The 16,654-nt window shown below is 39.8% G+C and overlaps 1 protein-coding gene across 1 annotated transcript in view; it reads left to right on the top strand.

The window, feature by feature from the left end:
* The window catches only part of shtn1 (shootin 1), a 59,396-nt gene that overhangs the window by 10,431 nt on the left and 32,311 nt on the right, over nucleotides 1–16,654 (top strand). Inside the window, exons 4-6 of the mRNA XM_031300408.2 lie at nucleotides 2,565–2,659; nucleotides 13,561–13,732; nucleotides 15,666–15,748. Coding sequence (XP_031156268.1) covers nucleotides 2,565–2,659; nucleotides 13,561–13,732; nucleotides 15,666–15,748 — 350 coding nt within the window. The remainder of the gene's footprint in view (nucleotides 1–2,564; nucleotides 2,660–13,560; nucleotides 13,733–15,665; nucleotides 15,749–16,654) is intronic.

Genomic DNA, 16,654 nt, shown 5'->3' with positions numbered 1-16,654 from the left:
ATTAGGATTAACTTTCAGGCTGCTGTTTCTGAATATTGAACAGATATTGTGTACTTCAGTCTATAATATGTATTCATATTAGTATAAATTAAGTGCCTTACTTGATTTAACTAATTAAAGCCCTTCAGTATTTTATCAAATAAACATTCACTGTCCTTCTGGTCATATGCCTGTTGTACATGCTACAGTAGTTTTGCAAATAATGAAGGTTTTTAAAGCAAATGTTTCTGTTTAGCCTGGGTTATATTAGATCTCAGTAACATCACATGTGTCATACTTAACAAAGTGCCTACATACATTCTAAACTATTATTTATAATCACATTTATTTTACAACACAAGTTGTTTCCTGCATGTACCCTATTTAGTCTATAGTCAATACACATTGGTGCTGGCTGATGGAAATAAAAAGGTAGGGAAACTTATCTGAATAAAAGATTTTGTTCACTTTTTAATTCAAATCATAATGATGTACATAGGTCTCACTATCGAGGCTACTCAGATGGCAGCCACACAAAGCATTCATATACAGTATACTTCAGTGTCAAGTGTTACGCCACTCTCACTGTATCTCAATTAACTGCACAATGAAATGATAAGTCACTGATATGCACTCACTCATTTACGAAATCCTAAATGGAATGGTAATGAGTTGACTTTTTTAGTTTGTATTGACATGAATGCAGCCATACAGTAGAATTTGAATTGCTGCTTTTCATATTTCATTGACTTTGTCACATCAACCAAGGCTACTGACTTAGCCTTAACCTTTTTTAACCTAACTTTTCTTTGACCTTAGCAAGGACAACATTGTAAGATCAGCGTCATTTTCTTGTGTCTGTGTATGTTTGCCACACTGACCATGGATTGATTTCAATATGTTAATTTGTTGCTTTGTCCACCCAATCCATTGATTGAGGATCTCATTCCGGTGCCATTGAAATGCAGAGCTTCACTCTGATGCTCTGAAACAGACGTTAGAGGCAACAGAAACATTGCTGTGTGTGACGCTAGTTAACACTACACTTGACAGCAGGTAACGTTAGCCTACCGTTAGCTAGTAACTGGATTAAACATGGTTAAAATGCTGACAGTTAAACGTTGTACAGTGTGACAGTATTTCATTGCAGAGGATTCCAACACCGGGACGTTAACAGTCTGCAGCTGTCGTTGTCGGAAAAAGAACATAGATGATGCGTTCACTTCAAACTGGTAGCCTAAGCCTCGTGGTGCTTTTCCTGAACCTAACTGTCCCATTCTTGTCCTGCATGTCAGTTACATGTACGTCCTGACCCAGAACATCAAAAGTGCGCAAATAGTCCCGTCCAAGAGCGTTTAGATATGACACTAAAGGAGACTTTTAGCGTCAATAACAACACCAAAGGCACCTGACCAAATGTCCGTATTTTATGCGATGGGAGTGAGAATGTGTTGCCAGATCACACAATAACAGCCGTTACAGCTGAAAAGAACCTCTGAACTTGCTTTTTGGTGAATGATAAAGAAAAAAAATAATTTCACAGAAGAACACAGATTGTAAATTTGTAAATGTAAACATAAGGTTATTTAGTGATGGAACATTCTGTTGTTTGCACCTAATTCTATGTTGAAAATGAATGTTTCTGATATCCAAATATAATGATGATTTTAAAAACACACACACACACACACACACACATCACATGTCAGTCAGTCAGTCTGACATGTATTTCATTTGTAAAGAAGAACATAACATGGATTTACTGCATTTTCTGCTTTTACTCTGTTTTGCTGGAAATGTATATGATGCAGTCTTTGTCGGCGTTACCATATAACAGAAAATATTTAGCTCAATCATTGGTAAAACAAATATATAAAAAAATATGTTATGGGAAATAATTGATTTTAAAAATTGTCACACAAAAAATCCCAAGGCATACGGTTTTCGATTTTTTAATTAACCACGTAATATTAACTATGTATTTGTATCAGTTCCCTAACAAAGGAAATAAGTAGCCTACGAGAGTTCACCCGTTTCCAGCGCTTGTTGTTAAGGTAATAAGCTTGATGTTAGGCTGGCTCTATTGAGATTGTAGTTTAATTTCACAACAGTGACAGACAATGCTGAGGCTTCCAACGGGCGCAGCTGCGGCGGATTCATGGCCACTCTAGACAATCTTTGTGATTTCACAGACGTGCCGCAGCGCGTTTCAGAAGCAGCTCCGCTCTGCACCTGGGGGAAAACTTACCTGCCGGCTGTCACTAATGGAGGCAGGTCAGGGAGACGTGGACGCTGCTCCGCAGGGCGCTCCATTTGCGGAACTGTGGTGGCTGTGAGAGGCTCGAATTCTGTCTCGCAGAATCACAACTCAAATGCAGTTGTCGAGCATTACAGCATGCTTCTAATTGAGAATTGATGCCATGGGCCAAAGAAAAAAACTAACCTAAATATAAAATTAGAAATAGAATGAAAGAGGCCAAAGGGGCAGGTGCTTGAGCAGTAGCTGGGCTTTATCTGTCCACGTGCCTGAATATGGTTAGGGTATGGTGTATTTTCCTTTGTCTTTAATTCTCTTTTTTTCTTAGTTTCTCAGATGGTAATTGAAGAGGTCAATGCCATTCAGGAGGACCTGGTGATGGAGAGGACATGTAGAGAGAGTGCTGAAGCCCTGGCCACCAAGGTACACTTCATATTCATACAATACTCCGACAATACTGCTCAAAGACAATGAACCAGGGGTCCGTCATACCATGTGTGTCATTTCTATGATCCTATAAAACACGCTCACAACCAAGAAAATGTTACCAATAAATTAAGGCTACATCTCCACCGCTATGTTTTGGTTTTTAAGCAGAGTTTTGAGCCAAAAGTGATCTCGGTGCACCAAGTGTTTTTATCTCCAGTAGAAGAACTAATCTCTGTTTAAACTAACACGCCCAAACCTCATATCTCATCATCATTCTGGTATACTGGACATAAACAGGAGGCAGCATGTAGACTGCGCCCGCTGCTGGTAGTTGTCATGGTAATGTTAGTAGCAGAGATGGGCAAGTCACAAGCAAGTCTCAAGTCTTAACCTTTAAGTCTCAAGTCTTAACCTTCAAGTCTCAAGCAAGTCCAAGTCATTTTTTGTGACAATTAAGCAAGTCAAGTTTCCATTTTTAAACAAGCTAAAGACAGTGGTTATGAACTGCTGGAGTTTTATTTGCATTTTTTCCTACTCAATATTCAAAAGACATTGCGTTCAAGCCACATACATCTGAACAGTTTACATTTATACAGATCAAAAAACACTGATATTAGGCCAACAATAAATCAACATACATATTTGTTCAATATGCCTCAAACATGACATCAAATCATGAAATTCATTCAAACAATTCAAGTATAATGGTTTCTACGTGGTTTCTATGCCTCACTCTTATGGGACAGAAACACATCCTTTAACCTTTCCTTCTCTTAAAGAGTTTAAGAGGAGCTAAATCCCATCTTTGTGTAATTTGGAGAGATTGACTGAGTGTATGTATCACATGGAATGGATAGCATATGTTAATATTTGTCAGTGTATTTGTGAGTGAATGTGTGCGTGTGTGTGAGAGAGAGAGTGAGTGAAAAGTTATTAATATTGGTGAGTGAATGTGTGCATGTGTGTGTGAGAAAGTGCAGAGTGTGTTGTGTGTGTATGTGTGCCTAGCTTTATTCACATACTTACATCTGCATGTGTGTGTGTGTGTGTGTGTGTGTGTGTGTGTGTGTGTGTGTGAGAGAGTGACGTTTGTCAGTTACTGTAACTGTTGTTAGCTAAAAAGATTAGGCTGACTTCATAACTTACAACCCAGTCTCACAGCAGTTTGTGTAAATGTCATGTTATTTTTAATCTATTGATACATGTTCACGGGGATGTTTTTCTTGTTTTTTTCGTGGTGGCCAGCATGAAATACCCTACGGGGAAAGGGCGCCTCACACGCCGGGAGATGGCCGCTGGGGACGCGCAACAATAACGGGACGGTTGTGATTAGGAAGACTACGGGAAACAAAACACCACACGCGGAACGCGATCCACGGTCTCCCGGGTGAAAGCCCTGTGTTGTTTGACCCATCCACCCCCCCGACCAACCTCCCTACGCGGATTTACGGCTTTTTATACTACTCCCTACCATTTTCGTGCTGTGACCACAAAATATGCTTCCCATTGAAATACATTACTTCACATTTTCGTGCTGGCCACCACGAAAAAAACGAGAAAAACGTCCCTGTGAACACGTATCAATAGATTAAATAACCTGACCATTTCACAAACTGCCATGAGACTGGGCTGTAACTTACCTTTCCTTGTGGGATTTGAAGTGTCTGATGAAATTCGATGTGGTGGTGGTTGTGTGGGAAATGTTTGCACTGCAGACCTTGCAAACTGCCGTTCGTTTCTTCTTTGCCTGGTCAGATGTGTAATCCTTATAGCCAAACTTTATTATTTTCGGTACAGAGGGATCCATGCCGTCAAGTTACTACTCGTTTACTGCAGGTCTGCCGCATCACTTTGTAATATTATCAACGGGTTCCTGGCTGCGCATGCAACAGCACCTAATCAGATTTTCTAAAATCGTAAAGTTAACTCCACCTCAATATCAGAAATAAACAGAATGTAAAGTCATTTTAAGTCATTTGACTCAAGTCTAAGTCAAGTCTCAAGTCATGAATATCAAGTCAAAGTCGAGTCTTTTATGAATGTTTATCAAGCAAGTCTCAAGTCCTAAAATTTGCGACTCAAGTCTAACTCGAGTTAAGTCATGTGACTCGAGTCCCCCATGTCTGGTTAGTAGCTTTAGTCTCAGAGAACAAGACGTCGTGACTGATAAGACCCAATCAGGAGGAGAAACGTTGGCGTCAGTGTCAGTGTTGCCAAAGGTCTCCGTTTGCGGCTGTTGAGACTGCAACACAACCCCGCAGATTCCAAACCAAAACGGGTCAGAAGTGTTTCCTAATGTCTCCGGTTTAGGGGCTCAGAAACGCCAGAGCAGGGGGAATGAGAGGGGAAACACCAGAGCAGGGGGAATGAGAGGGGGAAACGCCAGAGCAGGGGGAATGAGAGGGGGAAACGCCAGAGCAGGGGGAATGAGAGGGGGAAACGTAGCAGAAGATATTCTTTTCTTTTTAAACCAAAACAGCAATGTAAATGTAGCCTAAAACAAGAGAACATTAATGTGATAAGAATTGTAGGGTATGTTGATTTAGAACAAATTTGACTAAATAAATATTACAGCATCACATTAGCTGTGAAGACACTCTGTTCAGTGTATTCCAGTAACCGTCACTTTGACCTGTTCAATTTGTATGTTGCAATCAAAAGCACTCTTCCAGTTCTGCTGCTGTCCCCATATCTTAGTGTTCAAAATGGCATTGAATTCTTTTGATTCAGAGTCCAATTTGTTGGATTCCTTGCTAAAATGTGAGTTGTGATTGGGAGTGGGGGAGCCTGGCACATAGTGATTTTGCAGACCACTGGTGTTGAGCTTATCACTGTAATCATTTCTCATTCAATTTCTGGACAAAAGCCCTCACATTGCACCTGGTTGGACCATATTTTGGGCAGTGGGAGGCTGAGGGATTATTATGGTGAAGGTCGACTTTGAGGCCTTTTTTCCCACCGCTCCTTGTCCTTCAGTCTTCCTCTTTTCTTTGGGTTGTTTGTCGTCCTCATCTTAACAGGGGTAACAAGTAAGATTTTTACTGCCACAAATGACCACAGTGTATCTGGGTGAGTTGACTATGTTGTTGATCAATGCTATTGGATTGATGCGTACTTTGCTTGTTGCTGCGATTTTGGGCATTGCAAAACTGTATCTTTTGACTCTCAAGACACTACCGACAGCCGTCGCTCATCTACTGACCTTAGGGACGCAATGGTTCAAGTAAAAAATCCCAAACATTCAGTCCCTTAGTCACAGTTCAGGGTATGTATGTATTGTTCGGTTCATTTTAGTCTCGCAGATTTCAGTCAAAAAGGCAGTACAGTTATCACATTAGGAGGCAGAGGAATAGCTAAACATTTGACACGCTGATCAACAGAATTTGGAGAGTGAAAGAGAAAAGCCATCGCTAACTGCTAAACTAAAGTAGCTAACAGAGCTAACAATTCAATTCAATTCAATTTTATTTATAGTATCAAATCATAACAAGAGATATCTCGAGACACTTTACAGATAGAGTAGGTCTAGACCAAACTCTGTAAGAAGAAGCAAAGGGACTCCGGGGAGAAAACTCCCCAGAGCTAGGTTAGTAACAGGCATTTCTGGGACTAAGATGCACACAAAAGGAGACAAGTGAAAAGAGAGAAGAGGGAGTGGCTCATTGTGTCCTTGGAAGGAGCTTCCCACAGCAGTCTAGAGTTATAATAGCATAACTAAGAGAGGCAGGCTAAGGAGAGGGGCCCTGGGCCCTAACAGCGTGTAAACAACTGTGGGATTATCGAGAAAGTCGCTGAAAGGAGAGCTATGAGTGCTTCAGTGAACTAGTGTAGGTTTAAAGAGCCCCTATTATGCATTTTTGGATTTTTCCCATCTTTTAGTGTGTTATATTGTTTTTTTGTGTAATAGATGTATATTTTACTCCAAATGGAGCTTTCTCTCCCACAGACAGCACTTGTTCTCAACTGCCTGAAAACACCTCGACCACATTCCTGTTTGAAATTCCTCCATTAGTGATGTCACTGATTGAGAAAGCCAGCCCAGTTTTTCATATGTGCTGCCCATTGGTGCTGCCTGAGCAAGCACAGCCTGCCCAGTGGTTGGTTTGATTTTGGTTGACCAATCACAACAGAGTGGGCCAGCCGACCAATCAGAGCAGACTGGGCTTTTCAGGAAGGCGGGCCAAGAGCTCAGAGTGTTTCAGGTGGAGGACCTGCAGCAATGGGCAGTATGAAAAACATCATATGTTTTTATGTTTGTGTTTAATATGTTTGATTAAAGTGGAAGCCATTCCGCATATGCATAATATGTTATGTCCAATTACGTATTCAGTGTTGCCAGACTGGCGATCAGATCGCATAAGTAACCACAATCGGATGATTTGAAAATATAAGCGACCACGCAAGCCTACTGCATGTTTGGGTTATGCTGCACTTTTTAATAACACAGTGGCACTTATAGGCTACTGTCATTGAAAAAAAAAACATCTAGTGCTGGTTGAGCTTATATGCTTCACTTTATGGCCTTAGTCTATAATGTGGCCATTTTTACATAAAAAATAACAAAGCTGCACTTTCTTTTTGCATTAATTAGAAAACCCATTCTCTGAATAACAATTTGATAATGTTTATGGTTTATGTTCTTAGTCGGAATTTTGTTAAGTCAAACAGTTAACTTTTTTGCCATATAAATAAATGAAAAATCATTTTTAAACTGGTAATGCCCCTCCTCTGTGCCAAAAACGTTCTGAACCAAACCAGGAACTTTGTGAACCCTTTCACCCCTAAATGCCATTGTCTACTGCTCATTGCAATCCATGTGACATTTTAGGTAGGGATGTCATGATCAGCTTTTTTTGACTCCCGATCCGATCCCGTTTTTTTTTAAAATATTGAATATCTGCCGATACCGAGTCCCGATCCGATTCTTGAATTTGCTCAGATAATAGAGCTGCATGCTGTTTTTTTGTTTTACAAAAATAACGAAGTAAAAAAAGTAACTAAATATATGTCTTAAGCTTAATACATTTAACTTACTGCAGCAAATGAGTCTCTCTTTAGGATCCCAGCAAAGCCCCGACCAAAAAACAAACAAGTTCCCCGCTGAACAACGAAAACTAAACTTAGTGACCCCTCTTGTGCTTAGTAGTCAATCCTTGATTTTCTTCTCATGTTTACCGATGTTGGCTCCAGGGAATAACAGCCTGTAAGCATGGTTTCTTGGTGGAATCACAGAAGTGTGGAGAATTGGAGTAATCCGCTTCTGTAAAAACGGGTGACTAAGAAACACAAACTTTATTACTTGTTGCCAAAGGCTGGCAAGCTACAAGACACTCTGGACAGACACTGGTGAGTTGCTGTGCGACATGTTGGTTAGAAAGTGGCGGCATCTAGGCGGTCTGGCAATGTGTCTGTGGCGCAGGGTATGTATGATTAAAGGCAGCGATCAACACAAGCTGATGTACATGATCGGAGATTGTTAGTTAATTAACAGTAACAGTTAAAAAAACGCCAAAATGGGCTCCGATCCCATACTGTGATTGGGACATCCCTAATTTTAGGTTAGAAAGCTTAACCTTTAAACTAACAAATGACAAATGACAGTACTTTCAATATGGTGCTATTCAAGATGTGTCTGTTGAACCTCTGCTGTAGTTTATCTGCATTAAAGAAATGTAAATAGACTGCATTTATACAGCACTTTTCAAGTCTTAATGAGTACTCAAAGCACTTTTACATAGTACTAACCATTCACCATTCACACACACACACACACACACACACACACACACACACATTTATACACTGGTGGCCGAGGCTGCCATACAAGGTGCCACCTGCTCATCAGATAAACATTCACGCACATTTATACACCGATGGTTCAGCATCGGGAGTAATTCAGAGTTTAATGTCTTGTCCAAGGACAATTCGACATATAGACTGCAGGGGCAAGGGGATTGAACCACCGTCCTTCTGATTGGTAGATGACCGCTCTACCACCCGAGCCACAGCCTTCATTTGTTTAGTATCATTTACAGACTACTGTTAATGAACCATTAGCATCACCTAATAATGGCACACACACACACACACACACACACACACACACACACACACACACACACACACACACACACACACCATGATTTCCTGTGGTGTTAAGCTGTGTGCGAGGATACAGGGCTTTAGGGTTATACATTTTTATGTTGTCATATTAACCAAAATTAATTTGATTCCTAACTGGTCTAGATTGCGAGGCTATATGACTGCCACAAACAACAACTTTAAAATGATTGCAATATTATAAGAGTACATTACAGGCATATAACTTCTCCTTTGGGCTGGAGGGCCAAATATATTCCTGACAAATCGCAAACAACACTTTAAAAATACTTTATTATTTCTTCTTGCCTTTAAAACATGACTATTGAAATTATTGTTGCAACCACTGACTTGAGTCACACAAAAGAATGTTAGAGGTTGGCCCAGCAGCCAACCTACTGTATGTCTGAAAAAGAACAGAAAATATAATGGCATTGATGGATGCTAATGTATGTATTTGGAAATATAATACTAATAGTACTGTGGGTCTGCTCGCGTTCATTATGTCTGCTCATCATGCCTAGTTAATCCCCGCTAAGCCCATGGTTGCTTTCAGACATGGCGCTGTTCCTGGGGGCTTGTAACTAACATACTGATTTGGTTTTAGTTGACTTCCTTCTCACTCTCTTTCTTTCTTCTTACATTTAATTTCTGTTACTCCCTTATTGCTTCAGAAGGTAGGGGGCAAAAAGATGCCTGAATTTGAAGTAGTGAGACCTCTTCCTGCCAATAGGAACGTCCTCTCTCTCTGAAATGACCTGTGATGGCCAAAGTCTCTCGTCACAGCTAGATAATTTAAAACCTAAAAAATAAAACAGATCGTAGAGAAGGTGCAGAAGTCGAGTTTTCTCTCAGAAGACTTGAATTACAATATGCTGAAAGATTATTATGGAATGTTTGCCCAACGACGCAAAAAATAAAGTGCCTACCGCAGCTTTAAATCCAGTCCAGTTTGGACCAAGTTAAACACAATGATTGCCTCGCAGTATGATGTTGCCAAGATCAAGATCTCACTGCCAATATCATGTCTGAAGCATTTATTTGCGATAACATTAACATACTATAGGAGAGAAATAAAACGTTCCTTAGGAAGCCAGTCTGGTAGAATACTTTGACTTTTATTGAACTATTCAATATAGTCATTCTTTTGTCAATAACTCGTGACTCTGAGGAGATCAAGTTAAATGGGTATGACAGTTTATTAACATATCCATTTCAGAAACTTGGATAAGGTTTCTGCCTCAGTATCCTAGTTTCTCCAACCAAACCCAGGTAAGGCATGCAGAAATGATGTTTACATCTCCTGCTTCACCTGAATGGTTAATCTATCGGACTCATCTTGTACGTGCTGCATTTGTGGCCATTGTTCCAAAAATAAATATTCCAAGAATGAACATAAACACAGACCTTGTTTTTCAAGAAAGCCCACCAAATATGCAACACATTTTTGTCATTGTACTATATGGATGCAAATATGCAGGTTTGGAAGTTTCAGGGCTTGCAAAGTGAATATTTAGCAACTGATGACAATGAATCAAATGTGATGAATTGCCATTGCCTTGAAATGTGGGACAGATACTATTTTGTGCCACTTTTCTTTTCCTACTGAAAAGACATAATGTATGAGGCTATGTCCACTGGGCAGGGCGGCTTAGAGGCAGCAATAAACTAGCCCACTCCTGGTCTTACAGCAGGAATTAATCTATTTGTTCGTAAGAATATACTGGCTAAAAGCTTGCTTCGGGGCAGTCTAAGTGACTACTCTCTTTCAAGCTTTATTTGATTTCTTTGGTCTCTTCTTTATGTGCTCACTGCTTCTTTTCTCCTCTTCCTCCTTGATTTAAAACATTGTCCATACCTAGACACTCACTGTGCCTCCTTGCTAATACAGCAGGATGTCACTGTGAGGGGGGGGGGGGGGCACCCAGACTGATAGTCCTTGATTAGCCATATCCAAGAATATATCCATACATCAACTATTCAACACTTACTTTAGTTGAAAGCAACACATTCATTCGCCATGAATGAATAAGGCTGGAATAAGTGACATTACCTTTTGAACAGTGTTGTGTGACCTTTTCAATAGCATTTCAGCAATATTGTAAAGCAACAATTCCTGCACTCTGAGGGTGTTAACATCACTTTGTTACTCATTTACTATAAAATCAAACCCAAAATACATAAGGAAGTGTTCCCAACGGAGGACAGACAGATTGAAGTCTGTATTCATTTCTTTGTACCTAATGATGGTAATTTTGCATACCAAACATTCCCAAGCCCACTCTGAAAGAAGCTAAATTTCAGGGCAATTCCTTTACACCTTACCAGACATTTTGAATTAAAAAGGCAATTTACCACCAGTCAAATCCGAACATGTTTTTGATGCTTTAAGTTTTTGTGTTGATGCTAGCCTAATGCTAAATCAGTCTTGATTTATCTATGTAATTTTATATGTACTTCTCTCGTGAATTGTAGATTATTATCAGAAGAATGTGATTCCACGTTATGTATTGTTGATTGCATTTCAGAAAAAAAAGTAGAAGCAGTCTGAAGGGCATCATCAAAAGATGGAATTGCTGAAATCTGCTCCCACCAGGATGCCATTAAACATGTTTATTTCATGGCTCGCTTTTTCTGTTTCTCTGCTTTTCTCAGGACATTTTTTCTTCCTTCAGATGCCATCAAGAAACATGCATAATTGGCATCCATCTCCTTCCCATAGGCTTCATTCATGTGTTACTTAGTGATGGTCTCCTTATTTTCCGTCCTGATGATTGAACTGTTAGAAATGGATTGGCCATAGTGGCAGTTTAGTATGTATGCTTCATGTAGAACTGATCAATTTGCAAATAATTTCAAAAGGAAATGCCACATAAGAATACGCGTTAGAAGTGATAATCACACAGAAAAACACGATGCACAGAAATGCAAGATGCAAATACACGTCACATCAAAAACCTGTGATTACATCTAAAAGGAAAGATATTCACTGCCTTTTCCCGGCCTGCCTGTGCTTATCTAACGATGTGTGTTTTTTCACACCTTATCATTGCCTTTGCATGCGTCCTGCTATTATGACTGATTGCAGAGCCAAAGAAAAGAGGAAATCAACAACATCTCATCTGTCCTGTCTGTTGCTCTGCTACCTCATTTCTTTGCCTGTTTTCCACTAGCTTAATACATAGCACGCTTGTCAATCTATGCAGATATGATAATGAAGGCACTGCAGGATGCAGGCTCTGTCAGTTTTTGTTAGATTCATGACATCTTTTAGGGAATAGGTGCTGAATATGCCATACGTTGTGCATGCAGAGTTTGTTCATGTGGCTGCACAATGCAATATGGTATTGAGGTATAGTGAGTGTATTCTTCCTCTTAAGTGAAACTAATTATACTAAAGCGTTATTGTCGTGGCCGTGTTGTTGAAAAACTAGCTACAGTTGAACAAGTTATTTTCCATTTTATGGAATTTATAATTTAAAAAGTTTAATGTTGTTGCTTTTTAGTACCACCTTTGCTGCTTTATCATGTCCAACAGATTTTAGATAGCAGGTATAGCAGAAGAAAGCTGTCCCTGTTTTTAAGTGATTCATTCAAACCATAGTTTTTTTTCATATCACCTCCATGTCATTTCAAGATTCAAAATGTCTGATCCAACCTACAGTGTATTAAATACTATATTTTAAATATATACAATACAAAAGTGACGCTTGGTCAAGTGCCTTTGGCGTTTGTTATTGACGCAAAAAGTCTCCTTTAGCGTCATATTTAGACGCGCTTGGTCGGGACTCTTGGCATTTCTTTTTGACGTTCTGGGTTGGGACGTACGTTTATCTGACATGAGGCACAATAATGGGACAGTTAGGTTTAGGAAAACATGGTGGATGGGGTTACAAAATGTACTTTTCAGTGACACGCTGACAATAACGGGACATGAACCCCGGTCTCCTGGGTGAAAGTCCTGTGTTGTTTGACCCATCCACCCCCCCAACCAACCTCCTTACGCAGATTTTTTTTTTTTTGCACAGCAGCACTTTTGTGCACATTTGTTTGAGCAGGAACACTACCCTATGTACTTGCATGTATTAGAAAGTGGCAGTACTCAGTTGGACAGAATTGCATGTGCACATGCTGTGTACTCGAGCTCTTGTGTTCTTTGGAAAAAAAAGTTTTAAGTGGGATTCCTTCTTTTTGTCCGGTCATAATTGTAAGCTGATTGTGGGCCCAATGGCCAGGATATAGAAGTTACTTGTACTTAAATATTAGCATATTTAAGTTTACATTTATAACCAACTAATTTAGATAGAGTTCATTCTTTCTAAAGTACTTAATGCCGCAATTGAACACATTTATTTGATTATGTTTGTATAATTAAACTTAGAAATTAATGGGATCATTGTCCCAAAATTAGATTGTCAGAGCCAATTTAGACATAACATAAAGTCTGCTGGACAAAAGATTAAACATTTTATTTTGCAGGTAATGTGCACAGTGCAAAGAACACTAGAAAAAGTGACTTTATTTTATATTATATAATATCTTCATATTTCATCTTTTATTTCACAAATCAATGCTAGTGGCCACCCTTTACAGCTATCTGTGGGTTTTACTAATATTTAAATAATGAAATGTCTTTAAATTAGCCTTTTTTATATTTCCTAAAAAACAAACAGTTTTAGGCTTTAGGAAGGTTTTCAACCGGCAGGGACAATATTCATGATATTGTTGAATATATTCAACATCAACAGTCACATGTGCTTACACGGTATGTTTGTGGCTGTGCCTCCTCACTGTAGTTGAACCGTCAGAACCGCTCTCTGAAGAGGAAGAGCATGATGCTGCTGCCCCTCCTCGGCCCAGAGGCCATCGCTGAGATCAGCCTGGACGATGAAGAGGAGAACGAGAGTGAAGAGCTACATGCAGCTAGCATGGTCTGCCTCTCTGCCCAGTGCCAGACCACCATCTCAGGTGTGTAAAGTGCCAAAAAGTGTAAACTAGTCATTTGTTAATCTTGCATTGCCAGACCTTCCTCCACTGCGCTGCGGAGGAGGGTCTGGCTAGTCCACAGAGCATTCCTGGATGGGAGTGCTCTGGTTTATTGGCATTTCTTTAAACCAATCACAATCGTCTTGGGAGACACTGAACATGTGTACGAGAAAACTCAGATTGGACAGATAGTCTAGCTAGCTGTCTGGATTTACCCTGCAGAGATCTGAGGAGCAGTTAACCATAGTCCTCACAAATCCACCAGAGGTTAGAACGCCAACACAAAGACAGAGGAAGGGGACGGACATCCGGGGGAAAAGAGCATGATCCGGCGGAATTTCCGGCAGCACCGGAGCAATCCCAGAAGTGGAATGTCATGGATATAGACTAGTCATTTGTTAAGTGCTAAACTGAGCATTGCATATTCATGAAGTAACAATAACTACATACACTATGTTCAGTGAGTGAGGCTGGTGAAGCAGCACTCATTCACCTACTTCCCTACCAATCCAGCTGTCTCTGGGAAATGTCATGGTCACTTCCTTAAGGCAGTAGGTAATTATACCTGAGGTGATAATGGATGATGCTTTTCCCATCATGTTGTTGAAGGCTGTTGGCATTATAAGGGACAGACAATCATACCATTTGGAAATGATACGCTCTGATGCAGAAGATGATTGAATACATTAATAAGTTGACTTGCTCAAAGATTATGGGCTTATTTTGTTACATAATTGCACGTTAATGGACAGTGCCAGGGTTGGGCAATATGTTAAAATTGTCGACATATTGTCAGTCCAACCCCCCTTAATTCACACAGGGTTAAAAGTGAAAATATGCTGGCTCTGCACGCCGTCTCTCTCTGCCGTTGCTGAGTGTGTCGCTGAGTAGTCTTGCATAGCCAGACACACACTGTTTTAGAGCTGTGCAGCGGCTCTGACTCGTTCTGCGAGACCATTAAATTAGCAAAATAAAATGACAAAAATTGGCCAAAACAACAAGCGGTGATATACTCAGCCAACCTGCCAGCAGCCGATATATTCTTCCAATCCCAATGGGCAGCTAGTCAAAGCACTTCCTGCCAGGGAACACATCATTTTCATTTAATGTGAGAGTTTTATCCATCAGAATACTTGTCCTACTTAACAAAGGGCATTCCACCCCTCCCCAAAAACAATTCAAGGTGTCGGCGACCTTTTTCTGCTTAAGTACCCTCATAAATGTCTCAGCCTGGTCCTGCTGTGAGCTGCGTTGTAGTAACAGGTGTAATCTCTGTGTAATTTCAAAGATTTCAGAACTAAAGTGTGCCTTGAATTTCCTTGGCAAACAAATTTGAACAATTTATGCAGTTTACACATGAAGCAGATGACTGACGTTCCCACAAAAACAATAGTCTGTTGGTGCTGCTATTGTTTTTATTAAATGTCACACTATATTATTTTGCATTATATTTAATTTTATAAAGTATAACAAAGAAATAAATGAATGGCGGGTGCAGTATATTCTCCCGTGTTGTCAGCTTTTCACTACTGCTCCGGGGTAAACATATACTAAATATTCACTATCTAAAAGCAACACAAATCTTGTATTTGATCACATGCTGTGATATTAATATATAGGTCATTCACACTAAACTTGGCTGTAGCAACAGATTCATGCAGCCAAGGGTTACTGTTAACTTTGATGGATTTGGTCAGGTGACAGGTTTTAGTTTTTAGTATTTTAGTATTTATTTATTCTCGGGTATGATTATTATTGGCTATGGACTGTTGTATGTTGTGTCTAAATGTGCCTGACCACAAATGAAATTCTTTTGATATATATATATATATATATATTGACGTGAGTAAATCCTGCCATTGACATGTGTAGGAAAGAACACTGTTTAAAACGGCTTTGATTTTCTTTGTTTCAGAGCTACAAAATAAGTTGGAGAAACATCCAGCTGTCACTGATCTTGAAGCAGTGAGAGAACAATTGAGGGAAACCAGGGAAGAAGTGAGTGCACTGTTTCTGTCACTTGGATTCTATACACAATACATGTTTGCTCATAATAAATCTATGTCAACGGCAAGGCTACCAAATTGTTGAGAGCTTGTGACTAAGAGGAGGTCTCTCCTCTTCCTTTGTTGTTGGAAGTCGTGCACCCAGCTGGGCTTGGATGTGCACACTGTCCACCTGTTTTACTGAGCCAGCAGCAAAATTCAGATTAATTGTAATTATTGCTGGTAAATGTAACGTTTCTATCACTCGACACATGATTTTAGCCTTGCATCATTGTGACTCATCAGTAACAACAACAGAGCTACATGTAAGTAACAAATAATATAACAATCTCCATTAGAGGATGTTTATCTGGGTCGCATCAATTTTGCGCTGGCTAAATGTTGTGTTTGTGTCTGTCCTGTTGCTAAACCAAAATCAGTGTGCTACCAATAAAGATCTGGATCTGAGGATATCACGTAACACGTATCTTTGTCATGGCTGTTGATATGTGTAATTGTTGTCTAGCTCTGTGTGTATTTTTCTTTTTATTTCTTCTTTTGAGCGGAGCTGCTCGGGAACACAAAATTTATTTCAATGTAAACTGACAATAAAGTTGTATTGTATCGTATTTGCCAACAGTAGCTAGCATACCCAGCTGCTGATTCTGAGAAGAATCCACTGGCTGGACACGACTTTGGCATGGTGTAAGAGGGCAATGGGTGCAGTGCACACGTGTGCTTTGTTTCCAAATTGTTGTCAGTGTTCAGCTCTGTGTCTCGCATCGTGGATGAGAAGAGAAATAGACTGAGCTGCAACAAGTCAGAGATGCTTATCTTTGTAAAGAGAAACATGCAGAAGTAGTAGGCTGTGAGGTGATTTTCTTTTCCTTTTATCATTATTATTCAGTAGAGGAGGCCC

The sequence above is a fragment of the Sander lucioperca genome, chromosome 7, assembly GCF_008315115.2.
Source record: "Sander lucioperca isolate FBNREF2018 chromosome 7, SLUC_FBN_1.2, whole genome shotgun sequence".
Lineage (NCBI taxonomy): Eukaryota > Metazoa > Chordata > Actinopteri > Perciformes > Percidae > Sander > Sander lucioperca.
Note: the sequence above shows the minus strand (reverse complement) of the source record. Positions and strands in the feature narration are given on the sequence as shown.